The 17,072-nt window shown below is 38.1% G+C and overlaps 1 protein-coding gene across 47 annotated transcripts in view; it reads left to right on the forward strand.

Moving 5' to 3' along the window:
* Nucleotides 1-17,072, forward strand: part of ABI2 (abl interactor 2) — a 95,459-nt gene that overhangs the window by 60,065 nt on the left and 18,322 nt on the right. For 8 of the 47 annotated variants that reach the window (XM_065413518.1, XM_065413519.1, XM_065413529.1 and 5 more), the window contains 4 exons: nt 5,944-6,041; nt 10,257-10,403; nt 11,532-11,656; nt 16,545-16,703. In XM_065413518.1, coding sequence (XP_065269590.1) covers nt 5,944-6,041; nt 10,257-10,403; nt 11,532-11,656; nt 16,545-16,703 — 529 coding nt within the window. Of the gene's footprint in view, nt 1-518; nt 537-5,943; nt 6,042-10,256; nt 10,404-11,531; nt 11,657-12,723; nt 12,910-13,530; nt 13,578-16,544; nt 16,704-17,072 lie in introns of all 47 variants that reach the window. The other 39 variants (XM_065413534.1, XM_065413538.1, XM_065413545.1 and 36 more) reach the window with 13 other exon arrangements.

A 17,072-nucleotide genomic window follows, 5' to 3' on the forward strand; every position in this document is an offset into this window, starting at 1 on the left:
ATAACGCGGTAAGATTTTTTGGCTCCTGAGGACAGCGTTATATCAGGGTAGAGGTGTACATGTAAAACAAAGTTTACTCGCATCCAAATTCTCATAATCAATGAGGATGCTTTTTGCCACCTAGTATAAATTCACTTGTAAAGTTAATCCACTTAGAACCCAACACTGTCACTGTGGGGAAAATGTTGACCCTTGGAATATTAGCAGTGGGGGAACTTGAGTGACTGCGCTGTCTCATGAATAGTTGGATATTTAGTTACCTACTTAAATTTAAGACCTATCTGGAGGCTGTTTGATTAATCAGTGTGTCTATTAAAAGTTTCATCTTGAAAATCTTTTGTTCATGGCACATTCTGCTTTAACCACTCTTTCTATGATCTACTGATACATTATTTTGTTGATGCTGAATGCTTAACTTTTTCTTTCTTATTTCCTTTCTCTTCATATCCTGAAGTTCCAACTAACCTTTCAATGCTTTTTTCCCTTACCTCTTTTATTTGCTCCATGTATGCATTAAGTGGTTGCTTAGATTTAAGGTAAGAAACTCCAGGGCTGGATTTCCATTCTTATTCTTTAGAGACTATTACACATGGGGAGAGATTTGAAATTAGCATGTCACTAATAATAATTTTTTAAAAGAATAAACCATTCCTTCTTCCTCCTTATGTATTCTACCTTCAGTCTCAGTGTGATTTCAGTGTGGATAGACATTTTGCAATATAAATGGATGGATTTAATGTAACTAATATTTGCAGTTAATTATAAAAGCTTACAGTGAAATGTTGACTCATTTTAGTAGAGCTAGTTTTCACCTAACAAGGGAGAAATAGTATATTTACACTGAGTAGGAATAAATGGCATATAAATGAGTAATTAGCCGAATTTAAACCTCCCCCTGTGTAATACTCTTTTTATCCTATATACGGTGTGATTTATGATTCACTTTGTGACCAGTATTTCAATGTAAAATTACTCAGATAAAGGGACACCAGGGTTGTGTTGCAAAATCAAAAATATTTTTTATATTAAATTTTGCATTTTTTTAAAAGTTGCAGTATCACACATTAGTTACTTTAAATAAATGTCAGTTACTCTTTATGTAAAATACTCTATGTATAGAGGCAAACTTTTACAGATGTTTTCTCAGACTTGGTAATATCACTATGCAAAATGTTGAACCACTCTTAAAAATATCAGATTGCTTTTAGTATGTCACTAACTTAGCAGTATTATGTTAACTCATCAATGTACTTAGGCCACAATCCTGAAAACTGTCATATATGAGTACTCCCCAGGTGAGCCTAAGGCCAGCTCTACACTACAAACTTACCTTGGTATAACTGTGTTGCTCAGGGGTGTGAAAAATCCACACCACCGGGTGATGCAGTTATGCCAACCTAACCTCCAGTGCAGACAGCACTATGTTAACATAGCTACTGCCTCTCGCAGAGGTGGATTAATTACACCGACAGGAGAAGCTCTCCCTTAGGCATAGTACAGTAATCCTATCAAAGGAGGAAATTAGATTGGTGGTTTGCATGATTTATTCTTGAGAAATCTGTGTAGGCTATTACTTATTACCTTATCTTCTAGATGCTTATAAATTGATTGCTTAATTTGTTGCAGTATCTTTCCAGGTATCCAGACTGACAGTACAGCATTTGTAATGCAGTAGTAATGCATTTTTAATACTGAATTTCCCAAAGAGAGTTTCTGTAAAAACCCTATTCTTGGTGTGGTAACTTTGAGTGATTTGGAAAAGCAGCTGGCAGATTCTCAAAGTTTTCATTACTTTCTCCAAGTTATGCAGAAGTAATGATCTAAAAGTATTGTATGTTCACTTCATTATAGATCAGGGCTGAACTTATGAAAGGAGTTTCCTGCCCCTCCTTTTTTTATTTTGCATTAGAAAAACAGGGGAAAAACCTTTGAAAACACACCTTTTGAGCTGCCTTTATACTTCATAAAACAAATATGTGCAAGTAATTTTATTTCCTGTGCAGTTCACTTTTAAATATTTGCAGTTTTGTGTGTTCTTCACCTTGCCTTCCACCAGTTTGGGGGCCTCTAGTGATAAGTGTTGCATGATCTCCAGACTTGTTCTGACCATGAATTAAATCCATGCTGTCCTTGAATCAAGGCCTTAGATTCAGTTATCTCGTCACTATCTCCTGTCATTTTTTCTTAGTCACAAGTAGATCCAGGAATCAAACACCTTGGTTATTGTAGTTCATGGGGCACTAGAAGACAATGCAGCATGCTACTTTTCATTGTTATTGTAGTTCATGGGGCACTAGAAGACAATGCAGCATGCTACTTTTCATGGTTATTGTAGTTCATGGGGCACTAGAAGACAATGCAGCATGCTACTTTTCAAAATCTTTTCAAGTGCCTAATATAGAAAGAATTAAGTTGCTTCCTTTTTTGCAATGAGAGTGGGGAGTTACAGCCTAATAAATCACTGAACAGTCTGACAGTACTTGCATCCATTTATTCATTCCTGAAATAGTCTGGGTGGGAAACCTAAACTCATCTTTATACGGGGTAATTAGAGTGCAACAATTTGGTCCTCTCTTCAATTACTTGGCGCATGAACACCTTACATTTTAGGAGGAACTTAATTAGGAAATAAAATCAGAACCTCTTAGCAAGCAGAGTTATTCTAGAAATTAAGTATATTGGACAAACTTAACAATCTGGCAGTGAATGCAAGAGTAACGTTCCATTCACTTGCTGCTTATTTAAAAAAAAAAAAAATTCTTTAGGGTCACTCCTTTAAATTTCCAGAGTTGAGGATTAGTGTAGGAAGATATCTGTGTATGACATGCATGTGTGTGCACACATAGAAAGGGTATACAAAGTGGATCTAACTGCAGATGTGTGAACATTTTCCCAGTAATGGGGGAATGAATATTTACCCTCTATTTCTGGTACTAGAAATCCTTACATAGATGGTGAAGAGGGACTTGAAAATTGCATCTTTCTTGGGTTGGGGGGTTAGAGATGAACTGACTTGCATCTCAGCTAAAGTTACTGATGCAATTTCCTATTTTATCCTAACGCTATCCCTCTCTCCATTTCTCCTCATCCAAGATAATCGGAAAGCTTTCTCTGTATGTTGTATGGTATTGTTCTAGCAGTGAAGGTCAGTCAATGTTAATGAGAACTGTTGAAATAGCTGTATATTTCTCATTGCTTTTCTTGATTATTTGGCCTTAAGTCAAAGTGGAGACTGTTCAAACAGAGCTGCGTAACTGACAATAGCTAAACTTAAATCAGTCAACCCTTTCAGATTTGTAAAACAGCTCTATAAACTTTGATTACTTGCTCTCTTTCAACATTACAACTTCAAAGTCATCACATGGGGGAGTCTAAATTTAATCATGCATTACCCTCCTTTAATTTTAGTCTTTTTAAAGAATGTCTCCTTTCTTTTTCACTGTTTAAATTCCTAGTTAACAAAGAGATTCTTGTACTGTTTTTAGTTACGTTTTCTAAAGCTGTTTCTTGTCCATCTTATGTAAAAGATATTGGCAATCACTGGAGTTCTACATTGGTGAGGCAAACCGTAAGCATGACTTGCAATTGTCTGCTACACTGTTCACTTTACTTTACTTTATCCTCCAACTACTCCCACTCCAACTGTCTGGGGCTGGGACTATAATCTCTGTTTGTTTGTACAACTCCTAGTATAATGGGAGCCGAATACATTATTGCAGTTCCGATTACTATTGTAGTAGTATTACTAATAACAGTAATGTAGTTTCTTCTTTAAACTTTGAGGGGTATGTTAAAGTAGATTTAATCATATAGTTTAAGTGTAATCCTATAGGTAGTGGTTATGATGCAGTTTGTGTCCCCGAGTGACAGACACTTATGGGAGGTTTGAAATATCTAGGATGGAATTTTCGAAAGTGCTCCCACTGGTCTAACTCTGTTCCCATCTGAAGACTTTTGAAAATCCTACTCATAGATCTTAATGTGCCATTGACGTCCTCTGCATAAGAAGTGACCTAGGGGTTAACATTAATAAAGGATGTTTGTTTTAAACAGCTAGGACAGGCAAGTGGGTGATGCCGTGATGAAAGGAGATGAAGGAGATTCTGCAACTTTTAAAAAAAAAACAACCAGCTTTTGGGATGTGTTTTCCATGTTCTGTGTATGGAATAAGATGCACTTTCCTTTCATTATACACTTTCCCTCTCCCCCTCAAATTGATGTAGTTCAGTGCTTACCTAGCCCTTCACTTAAAGTAACTTTAGTTTTCATGTTGCTTAAAGTTGGCTTAAAGGACTTTATGATACTATTTGCAAGATATGTTTGTAAAACTAATCAGAACATTTGAGACTTTTACTGTCTCAAAAATTCTAAAAATCTCAATAGTCACTTCTCTAAACTTCCCCCCCCCTTCCTGGCAAGCTAAAAGCAGCATAGCTTTGAGATTTCCATCTTCTGTTTTCACCTTCTATATAGGAGTCAAGTTTCAGTGTGTCAGGATACTGCAATATATTAATCCTTAAATAATCTCTGTCATTTAAACGGCAACACAAATAAACACTGCTTGGCTTTTGGAGCGATTAAAAGGGTGTAATTTGCCTCTCAGAATATTTCTAAACATCACTAACAACTTGATCACGGAGCCTTTTCTATAAATAGGGGGACTTACTTTCTGGAAATATGTCATGTTATTTGGAAACAATACATGTTGGAAATGATATACATTGTAGCTGTGTGCAATAGAGCATGGCATGGGTATCAGAAAAGGAGAGTCTAAAGAGTATTTAATAACGGGAAATAACCAACATAAAAACAATTAAAACCCTAAATTATTTAGCACAAATCTTTTGACATTATTTATATGATGGGGAATAGATTTAGGGCTCATAGATTAAAAACATATTTTATAGATCCTCCCTAAATATATGTGTATAAATTCTCTGCTGTATCTACCTTTTGTATGCAGCCAGAGAGAGCTATTAATTGGCTTGGTGAATACATCAAAAACAAAATGTTTTGATGTTTATAATTCATGATGTAAGTAGTAATTATGTTGTTGGTCAGCACTGAGATCAGTCAGCATTGATGCTGATGACTTAAATAGTGAAATATTAACTTGAATTTGTAGTTTCTGATTATCTCACTATTTTCTAAGGAAGAAAACTGGAGAGATCACATCAGTAGTATTCATGATTTCTTTTTTCCTATTCCACAAACTAGAGATTTAGTTTAGCTTAGACTGTTATAAATTTAGTTTGGCTGCATGTTTTGTATATGTAGTTTATGTTCATTAAATAGTTTTGGTATCTTAATGTGAAAACATTACAATATATAGCATTCTTGTTTAAAGCATTTTATATTAAATCTTAAAATGAGAGAGATTAGTTCTACTGGAGCATACCTTGAATATAAAAATAACTTTACTAAAGTTTAGCTGCTCTTTAGTTATATTAATTACTGTATTGTGGCCTAGTATGTAACCCTACTTAATCCTCTAGTTTTTTTAAAGTCCATTCTCAAAAAATATGGGGTAATTAACATTAAACAGTGCAACCAGAAATAACTGCCTTTTATCTTAAACAAATAAACAAAACAAAAAAACCCGAAAACTACTTCGTCGCCCTGCTAAAAGAGATTTTTAATTGGATTAAATACAGATCAGTATCAGCAGAGATTTAATATTCATGTGATGGCCTAAAGGCAAATGCAGTTTCTATATACAAATCTTTGCAAACCCCACATAACGAAGAGTCCTTTGAGTGCAACTGTTGACCTCTAGCAGAGTAGAAGTTGCATATGAAATGCATGGCCTCTCAGTTTTTTTCAGTTTAAACCTTCCCCTGCCTCTTTAGTACTATAGAATGAATTTTCAAGGAATCTTGCTATCTTATTGCCTAAAGTCTGAGTATAGTAAAGGCTGTTTTTTTTCTCCGTTCTTTCATGCAGGTTAGTACACAGAATATGAAGATGGGTGGGCTGCCTCGTACTACTCCACCTACCCAGAAACCACCCAGCCCACCAATGTCAGGAAAAGGAACTATTGGGTGAGTACAATTACTGTAGACTTAATATTTTCGTAGAGAGTAGATGGGGAAGAGATATTCATAAACATCTGAACACCTACATTTCTACCATGGCAAAAATTTTAAACATCTTCCTTATTCTTGCTTCTTGTCCACTATCTAAAGATGGGCTGTGAGACTTGGAGAAGTTTTACCACCATCCTTTATACTGACCACATCTTAAATTGTAGGTGATGTGTTGCTGCCTGTAGATAATGAAGGTCATTAGAAGTTTTATTCAGGAAGCCTTTCTTTGATTTCTTTTGGCTTGTATTATCTGTGGTGGATAGAATTAGTGGTGTGTTTTTTCTGACAGGTTGTACTGTCTATCTGCAGTAGCTAATGTAATATCTAAACTGACATACTGTGCCACAGGTTGGGCATATATGCTGTGAATGGTAAAATGTGCTTTCCAGTGGAGCTATGAACCTGAATTCTACATTTTCTTCACCTGATAGAGTCCTTATGAATTATGTCCTGAGGAACAGCAGCCCTTCTAGTTACTGCATTGATGTGGTGCATGTTCATGGTAGCATTCTCTGAAATGCTTCCGGTTCCACGCACAGGGCCAATTAGATAGGCAGAACTGCGGGGTCTAAATGTGTGGATGAGACGATGGTGTAGGGAGGAGGGGTTTAGATTTATTAGAAACTGGGAAAACTTTTGGGAAAGGGGGAGCCTATACAGGAAGGATGGGCTCCACCTAAACCAAAATGGAACCAGATTGCTGGCGCTTCAGATTAAAAAGGTCGTAGAGCAGTTTTTAAACTAAGGTCTGGGGGAAAGCCGACAGGTGTAGAGGAGCATGTTGTTCGGAGAGGAGGATCTATAAATGAAGATTCCCTATGTCCTAATGAGGAGAGGATGGAAGATAAAATACAGGTAGGCTCTGATGAGAAACAGTCAAATGAAAAAAAGTCCCATTCAGTTACATCATGTAATGGCAGGCAGCTAAAAAGTGACAGGTTTTTAAAGTGCTTATATACCAATGCTAGAAGCCTAAATAATAAGGTGGGTGAACTAGAGTGCCTCGTATTAAATGAGTATATTGATCTAATAGGCATCACAGAAACTTGGTGGAATGAGGATAATCAGTGGGACACAGTAATAACAGGGTACAAAATATATTGGAAGGACAGAACAGGTCGTGCTGGTGGTGGGGTGGCACTATATGTGAAAAAAAGCGTAGAATCAAATGAAGTAAAAATCTTAAATGAACCAAACTGTACCGTAGAATCTCTATGGATGGTAATTCCATGCTTAAATAAGAAGAATATAGCAGTAGGGATACAGACCACTTGACCAGGATGGTGATAGTGACTGTGAAATGCTCAGGGAGATTAGAGAGGCTATTAAAATAAAAAACTCAATAATAATGGGGGATTTCAACTATCACCTTATTGACTGGGTACATATCACCTCAGGAAGGGATGCAGAGATTAAGTTTCTTGACACCTTAAATGACTGCTTCTTGGAGCAGCTAGTCCTGGAACCCACAAGAGGAGAGGCAATTCTTGGTTTAGTCCTAAGTGGAGCACAGGATCAGGTCCCAAGAGGTGAATATAGCTGGACTGCTTGGTAATAGTGACCATAATATAATAAAATTTAACATCCCTGTGGCGGGGAAAACACCACAGCAGCCCAACACTGTAACATTTAATTTCAGAAAGGGGAACTACACAAAAATTAGGAGGTTAGTTAAACAGAAATTAAAAGGTACAGCACCAAAAGTAAAACCCCTGCAAGCTGCATGGAAACTTTTTAAAGACACCATAATAGAGGCTCAACTTAAATGTATCCCCCAAATTAAAAAACAGAGAACCGAAAAAGAGCCACCGTGGCTAAACAACCAAGTAAAAGAAGCAGTGAGAGGCAAAAAGGCATCCTTTAAAAAGTGGAAGTTAAATCCTAATGAGGAAAATAGAAAGGAGCATAAACTCTGGCAAATGAAATGTAAAAATATAATTAGGAAGGCCAAAAAAGAATTCGAAGAACAGCTAGCCAAAGACTCAAAAGGAATAAAAAAAAAATTTCTAAGTACATCAGAAGCAGGAAGCCTGCCAAACAACCAGTGGGGCCACTGAACGATTGAGATGCTAAAGGAGCACTCAAGGTTGAGGATGTGAGGGAGATTCCCAAATCTGAGCCATTCTTTTTAGGTGACAAATCTGAGGAACTGTCCCAGACTGAGATGTCATTAGAGGAGGTTTGGAACAAATTGATAAACTAAACAGTAATAAGTCACCAGGACCAGATGGTATTCACCCAAGAGTTCTGAAGGAACTTAAAGGTGAAATTGCAGGACTACTAACTGTCGTCTGTAACCTATCATTTAAATCAGCTTCTGTACCAAATGACTGGAGGAGAGCTAATGTGACGCCAATTTTTAAAAAGGGCTCCAGAGGAGACCGTAGCAATTACAGGCCAGTAAGCCTGGCTTCAGTACCGGGCAAACTGGTTGAAACTATAGTAAAGAACAAAATTGTCAGACACATAGATGAACATAATCTGTTGGGGAATAGTCAACATGGTTTTAGTAAAGGGAAATCATGCCTTACCAATCTACTAGAATTCTTTGAGGGAGTCAACAAGCATGTGGACAAGGTGGATCCAGTGGATATAGTGTATTTAGATTTTCAAAAAGCCTTTGACAAAGTCCCTCACCAAAGGCTCTTAAGCAAAGTAAGCAGTCGTGGGATAAGAGGGAAGGTTCTCTCTCATGGATTGGTAACTGGTTAAAAGATAGGAAATAAAGGTTAGGAATAAATGGAGAGAGGTAAATAGTGGTGTCCCCCAGGGGTCTGTACTGGGCCCAGTCCTATTTAACATATTCAAAAATGATTTGGAAAAATGGGTAAACAGTGAGGTGGCAAAATTTGCAGATGATACAAAACTACTCAAGATAGTTAAGTCCCAGGCAGACTGCAAAAAGCTACAAAAGGATCTCTCAAAACTGGGTGACTGGGCAACAAAATGGCAGATAAAATTCAATGTTGATAAATGCAAAGTAATGCACATTGGAAAACATAATCCCAACTATACATATAAAATGAGGGGGTCTGAATTGGCTGTTACCACTCAAAAAAGGGATCTTGGAGTCATTGTGGATAGTTCTCTGAAAACATCCACTCAATGTGAGCAGCAATCAAAAAAGTGAACAGAATGTTGGGCATCATTAAGAAAGGGATCGATAATAAAACAGAAAATATCATATTGCCTCTATATAAATCCATGGTACGCCCACATCGTGAATACTGCGTGCAGATGTGGTCACCCCATCTCAAAAAAGATATATTGGACTTGGAAAAGGTTCAGAAAAGGGCAACAAAAATGATTAGGGGTATGGAATGGCTGCTATATAAGGAGAGATTAATAAGACTGGGACTTCTCAGCTTGGAAAAGAGACGACTTAGAGGGGATATGATTGAGGTCTATAAAATCATGACTGGTGTGGAGAAAGTAAATAAAGAAGTGTTATTTATTACTTCTCATAACACAAGAACTAGGGGCCACCAAATGAAATTAATAGGCAGCAGGTTTAAAATAAACAAAACGAAGTATTTTTTCACACAATGCACAGTCAACCTGTGGAACTCCTTGCCAGAGGGTGTTGTGAAGGCCAAGACTATAACAGGGTTCAAAAAAGAACTAGATAAATTCATGGAGTATAGGTCCATCAATGGCTATTAGCCAGGATGGGCAGAGTTGGGCCTCTGTTTGCCAGAAGCTGAGAATGGGCGACAGGGGATGGATCACTTGATGATTACCTGTTCTGTTCATTCCCTCTGGGGCACCTGGTATTGGCCACTGTCGGAAGACAGGATATGTTCATGTAATGGCTGGTCCTGAATCAGAGCTTATTGTGTTAAATTCAAAATAAGATATTTACATGTATGCAAACTACTCTGATTTAGTAGTGGAAAGGCAAACTGACTCCTCAACTGCTCGATTCAGATCAATAAAATATGCAAAACAGAAAATTCCTGCATAGGAAAAGGGTTTGGGAAATGGAGAGCAGAAATCCCATCCTCCACTCCCTGGTCATAAATTGGGTATTGCAGACGTGTGGAAAAACAATTTTTTGAGTCCCTTAGATTTTGCTACACGTAACTATATAATTTTACACCGGTAAAAGATCTGTGGCTGCGCTATATTCTGACTAAATTTGCTTCTGTGCATATTGCTTTTTTTGTCCAGGCGTCACTCTCCCTATCGCACACTGGAGCCTGTGCGTCCTCCAGTGGTACCAAATGACTATGTACCTAGCCCAACACGTAATATGGCTCCCTCGCAACAGAGCCCTGTTAGAACAGCTTCTGTGAATCAGAGGAATCGCACATACAGGTATTCAGTCCTACTCCTGCACAGAATGTGTTTGGCCTAATACAGTAATCTATACAAGATGCACTGCTGTGATTAAAATCAAACCCAGACCCTACAATAGAACCTCACTAATACACTATTGACTGGGAAACCCATTGTGCATTGACCCATGGACACAATTAAAACAAGAATATTCCATCATAAAATTTACTTCACTTTTTCCCACAATTACACTTTAATTTTGTAAGACATAGCGTACTAATAAAATTGTGTAGTAGAAACAGTCATAGTAATATGGAACTTTGCAACATCACTCTATTTAATCTTTACAAAGATTTGGGGAGATTATTTTGTGTGTGCGAATTATGAGGTATGCTTATTGGAGGACTACAAATTGCTTGTGCTTCATAATCAAAGTTTTTTGAAAAATAAAAGATCTTGAGACTTTAGGATGAACAGTGCTAAACAGTTCTGTAAAAATGAAGTAATCATAACATATAAATGAGGAAACCACTAGCTTTGAACCCAGAGATGGACCACAGTTACGATGTATAACAGAAGATACTGTTCCCCTCTCACTGACCACTAGAAGACTTCATCAGTCCTAGGAATTGTCAGAGGTATAAGATGCCACATGAGAGCTAAAATTGTCTCTCTTGAAATGTTAAATTCTTCTTTAAAAACATTTAAGGAGGCTGGCAAATAGCTTTATACCATATCCATTCTAAACACGAGAAAACTTGACTTTACTGAGTTCAGGAAATGTTGATAGATTTAACCCTTCTACTCCCAACAATACTTAACGTAGAAGCATATATAGTAGAATCTTGCTAATCCACATCCTTTATATAATCTGTACAAAAATGGGCTGTCTCTCTCCACTCAGCAATGATTTATAGTATTGCAATGATGTCAAGTTAATTAGCTTTTCAAAATGCCATATATACTTGTTAGATTACTAGTGCCAAAGGAATGATCATTCTTGATCCAAACTAAATGTTTTTGTGAAAAATGTTTTTTGTTATATCAACTTCAGTTCTTTGTTTCTGCCAGTCATTAGTGTGAAGTAGCAAGTTTCCACTACATGTTTTTTATGTATTTTCTCTATGGACCAGATTATTAATGTTTTGGTGGCTTTGGTTTCTTTAGCAGCAGTGGGAGTAGTGGAGGGAGCCACCCAAGTAGTCGGAGCAGCAGTCGAGAGAACAGTGGAAGTGGAAGTGTGGGTGTACCTATTGCTGTCCCCACTCCATCTCCTCCTAGCGTCTATCCAGGTAAATAGGAATCTCACCTTCCTCTCTTTCTGTCCAAGTCCTAATGTTTGAGTTTATTTACTGTTGTGTTTGCAAGATTATGAATCTCTAAGAGAATTTTTCAAGCCAACTTTTCCAGAACCATACAAACTTTAACATTGTTTTGGGGCTAATAATTTAAAATGTGGGGACACTGATATCCCCTGAGTGTGGAAATGTTTGTTATGCAGCTATTTGCCTGTCTGTTTGCCTTTTATGTCAATTGGTTAATCAAAACTGGTGAGTCATTTAAGCCAGCTGAGACAGGAGCTCTTTGACTAGATGTGACTAGATAGGACACAGCATTGTTCCAAGAAAACAGTGTCTCTCCGTCCTTTTAGCCAGATAAATGGTCTTTCATTTGCTTTCTGTTCATGTAGGCATCTAGAAGTTTATTAGAAGCTTAGATTTTTTTTTTTTAAAAAAGGCAAGGACACAGTAAAGTAAATCTTCAGTATACACATGAAAGCAGAGCAGATTATCGTGGAAAAGGCAGTCTGTCAAACAAACACTTTTGGTTCACAGAAAATAGTATTTGTACTCTCCCTTCTTTTGCTCATGTAGTGTTGAGGATTTTCTGTGTGCTTCTTTCCTTAGTCTTCGAAATGAAGGAAAAAATTATTTAGCATAAATTGTGTTCTGAAAAATTATTTTTCTGGGCCAAAAATTGCTATGGGAAACTGATGGTTTCCCTTTGCTATATGTATAATTTTGTACAAAAGCTGCAGAGTTCTGTGCTACAGATTGGAGAGTAACTAACAGAGGGGGAAAGCAGTCTTTCTTAAAGTAATGACTTTCATTGAGAAGTACAGACGTTAGTTTCTACATCTGTAATTGCTAGCAGACTTTCTTGATCCAGGTACCCTTATTTGCTGCATATATTGGAATGTTCCTTTAACATAAGCTTCATTTTTTTCTCATCCCCTCTTTTTGTGCTAGAACATTTAACGTTTACTGAATATCTAACACTGAATTGTCAGAAGGGTTTTCTAATCCTTGCTCACCTGATCTCCTTATTAACTTTACCTCTTCCTCCTCTTTTCACATAGCCCCCGCTGGTTCAGCTGGCACTTCTCCCCTTCCTGCTACCTCTGCACCTGCTCCTTCCCCCCTTGCTCCTGCTCCTGCTCCTGCCCCCTCCGCTGCCCCAGATGCTGCTGCTGCAGGAGCCCAGCCTCTTGCTGATGGCTTCACCTCTCCAACTCCCCCTGCTGTTTCTTCCACTCCCTCAGCAGGTGAGTCTCTGCTCCATTTCATAGACAGGTGAACCAAGATGTGAACACCATCTGAGGCTTTTCAGAGATCCTTAGGAGTCGTTGAGCTTTATGGCTTTTTCTGGTTTGGTTTTGTTGGGTATGAGTTTTGTCGGAAAACACCTGTTCTTCCAGGAGATTGAGTATTAGTCCTGTAAACAACCACTATATTGTATGCTTGCAGCAGTATGGATAATGTAAGCTCTCAGAGAAGCATATGTAGGATAAAGGCAGCAATTCTTTTGACATCTAGTAATTGTTTTTCTTCAAATGTTGGATTCAAAATGGTGCCTCTAATGAAGTGTGTGATGTGTATGGTTTTGCGTGACCTGACTCCCATGAGTAGGGCCCTACCAAATTCATGGCCATGAAAAATGCATCATGGACCATGAAATCTGGTCTCCCCCGTCCTGAAATCTGGTCTTTTGTGTGCTTTTACCCTATAACTATACAGATTTCATGGGGAAGACCAGCGTTCCCCAAATTGGGGGTCCTGACCCAAGAGGGAGTTGCAGGGGGGTCGCAAGGTTATTTTAGGGGGTCACAGTATTGCCACCCTTACTTCTGCGCTGCCTTCAGAGCTGGGTGGCCGGAGAGTGGCAGCTGTTGGCCGGGCGCCCAGCTCTGAAGGCAGCGCCCCGCCAGCAGCAGTGCAGAAGTAAGGTGGCAATACCACACCATGCCATCCTTACTTCTGCACTGCTGCTGGTGGTGGCTCTGCCTTCAGAGCTGGGATCCTGGCCAGCAGCTGCCGTTCTCCAGCAGCAGCAAGGGTAGCAGTACCGCAACCCCCCCTACAATAACCTTGCAAACCCCCTCCCCACCCCACTCCACAACTCCTTTTTGGGTCAGGATCCCTACAATTACAACACCATGAAATTTTTGATTTAAATAGCTGAAATCATGAAATTTATGATTTTTTAAAATCCGATGACCATGAAATTGACCAAAATGGATCGTGAATTTGGTAGGGTAGAACCACGAGGTGTCTTGAGCCAATATCTCTCCTTTCCATTAGTTGTTGCAAAAGAGGCATACATTTTTGATTCACTACTAGTGAAATGGAAGTTTTAATAAACAAATTGAGTTGTTTTCTGCCAAAAGACTTTGTTCAGTAGGTGATATATATTGCATGTACTCAAGCTTGCTTTCTTAACATTTATAAAGCCTCTCTGCATTTTTATTTCTTTAATTGCTGAAGTTTCAACATGTGTTATTTACTAAATATAATGTAAGACTAGTATGTATTGCCTTTTGTTTGATTGATTTGGATGTAGTATTGTTATGTAAAGATCTGTTTTATATATCAAAAATGGCTTACATGTATTTGCAGTAGCTGATTGTAATGGGTTCTGCTTCTGATCACAGAGCTGTATTAGTTCAGATGTTTAATAACTTTGGTCTACATTCAGGCTTATTTAGAAATTTTGTAACGTGCCAGAAAATATTCTTTTAGTTAAAGGGTAAAATTAAGCATGTATCATTTATTTCCTAATCTCGTATATAAGAATTCTTATAATAACTGTAGAGGCACCTGAGCTGTGATGAATCTCAGTGGCAACAAATCATCATAATCTCTGAAGTATTTGTGCAGTTAGAAGATGAGATTGATCAGACAGAAGTTGGATTGATTTTCAGGTTTTGATGCACTGGTGTATGAAAAATGTTACAGGTCTCTAGGTCTTAAACTGCACTACTTGTGGATTTTTGATAAAACAAACAGAATTAAATAGAAGTGAAAAACTCAAGTCCTTTAATAAAAATGCAGATGATCTGATTTTAAAAAAATAATTTACTATCTTCCCTTTGTTAAGAAATAAAATAAGAGGTGCCTACTTTCTCCTTGTATTAGCCTACTGCTCAGATGACTTCCCTGAAATAGGATGCATGAGGATAATAGTTTTGTTTTACAGGGTTGTGATTTTCCCCAGCCTGAAGAAACTCATTGTTTTTACCCTTCTAGGGATAAAAAGGCCAATAGAAAAGCCACTAATTTTATGAAACAAAACCTATTCTGTGTGATTGACTTTGAGCATATTTAGTCCTTAAATACAACAAGTACATTGTTATAAATTCTGTAAGTAAAACAAGAATCCGATAATTCTCAGTCTACTCTACATCTTTTGTATTTTCCCACGGATACAGATAACGAGAGTTAGTGTTAAAAAAGTAAATAACATGTTACGATATTTTGGCCAATCCAGATATGCTAAAAAAGACCATGGCTGATGCCAAGCCGGCCAGACAGGAATGCAGATTCTTAATGGATAAAATTCAGGCCTCCTGTCTTCACTGACTCTACCTACTAGCAGCATCCCTCTCCACCGACCAGTGACTCTACCCATTCTCCTCCTCCCCTAGGCTTCTGGACAGTTCTGTAACCTTCTTACTCTTTCCTAATAGGCATAACACGAACCTTTGTGATCTCATCACTTCCCTGTTAGCTTAAAGCTTTCATTCTCCGACTGAAATTGCACCCTAATGTTTCTAATACATTGATTAAACCTTTGCTTAAAGCTTTTTTTAATCAGAGTGACAGATTCAAAAAATGAGAGAAGGACAGAAATTCACTGGGTTGAGGGTTTTTTTGGGGGTGGAGGGGAGAGGGGATACCTTTGGGTTTTTTTACAACCATGGGATTCACCTATAATGTTGTGGAGGGGGGAACCATGCAAACTGAAAACTGTCTAGTTTACCTTAGTGTCAATAGTGTGCTTCGGAGCTTTAATTAGATGTAAACACATGGTAGCTTAACATCATGGTTTATGACTGGTTCAAGTGTGATGACAATGAGATTCAAGTTGAATTACTAGTCTTCTAGTTGTGATTTCTGTGGTGTAGTTTAAGGTAAGCACACCACATTATTTACTAGATGCCTGAATCAGTTTGATATAGAAATTGTATGTGTTGCAATGGTAACATTGGTTGGAATAAAGAGGTGGTATTGAAGGGTTGAGTCAATTAAAATTTTTCTAACACATTGGAACATTGTGCTGGATTCCCTTTCCTCTGCCCAAGCTGTTGGTTCTTTTTCATTCCCCCAAAATGATCCTCCGCACATTTCCTGAGAGCTGTGGCTGTGACCCAGCTCAGATGCCTGTGGTCTTTCGTCATAGAATAGAACATCTTTGTGGTCCCTAGAGATGACTTCCAGTTGACTTAGCAGGTACCTTGTGAGTGATTTGGACACTTGGCTAGCTAACAATGAAATGAAGAATCTCTGCCTGATTTGTGAATGAAATTCTAGTTCAATTTGAAAAAGACCTCCATTCGTGAATATACATTTATTATGAAGCATCATATAATATTACTAACTGGAAACAGTGTTCTCCAATTCTAACATTTTAAAGCTAAAGTTCCTCATTTTTGTATTTGCTTTTGCTGGTGGTGCTAAGTATAGCAGTTGAGCAAGAGTTATTTTTCCTTGTGTCAGTATTCTCCGACATTCAGAGTTCAGCTGATCTGGCAACTGAACAAAATGCTCTTAAAATGCAGACTTACTGTTCCTCCCCCCTCCCCCCCCAAATTCAATCCTTGGAATAAATCTTGAATGTAGGCATAAAAAAGCCAGACTTCAATCTTTTCTCTCTGCTAACGCATCTTTCTTTCTAACCCAGGTCACCCTGTTCAGTTCTACAGCATGAACAGACCTGCCTCCCGGCATACACCCCCAACAATAGGGGGCTCTTTGCCATACAGGCGCCCTCCTTCCATCACTTCACAAACGAGCCTTCAGAACCAGATGAATGGAGGGCCTTTTTATAGCCAGAACCCAGGTAAGTGGGTTACTTCAGTATATCCAATCCAAAACACCAACGTGTTCATAACTTCAAAGCTGTGAAGTCTGTTTGAGACTGCACTGTTTCCACAGTAGATTGTGTGCTTCTTTAGGTGATTTCTAAAACAGTATTGGTAGCCCTGGTAGGGCTATTGTCCACATATAAGGTGTTCAGTTCCCATTAATGCAAACAGCCTAGAATAGTTTATTTTTAATTGAAGTGAGTTTGTAAAATAAGTGTCTGACTTGACAAGACAGTGTGGGGAGGCACTACACACAATCCCCGTTACACGGCTCATCCAGTGGATCTCATTCTTGATCTGCAGTACCCCTGTTGTTCCAACCAATCCTGGTGTGGATTGAGTGT

This window comes from Emys orbicularis, chromosome 11, assembly GCF_028017835.1.
Source record: "Emys orbicularis isolate rEmyOrb1 chromosome 11, rEmyOrb1.hap1, whole genome shotgun sequence".
Taxonomy (NCBI): domain Eukaryota; kingdom Metazoa; phylum Chordata; order Testudines; family Emydidae; genus Emys; species Emys orbicularis.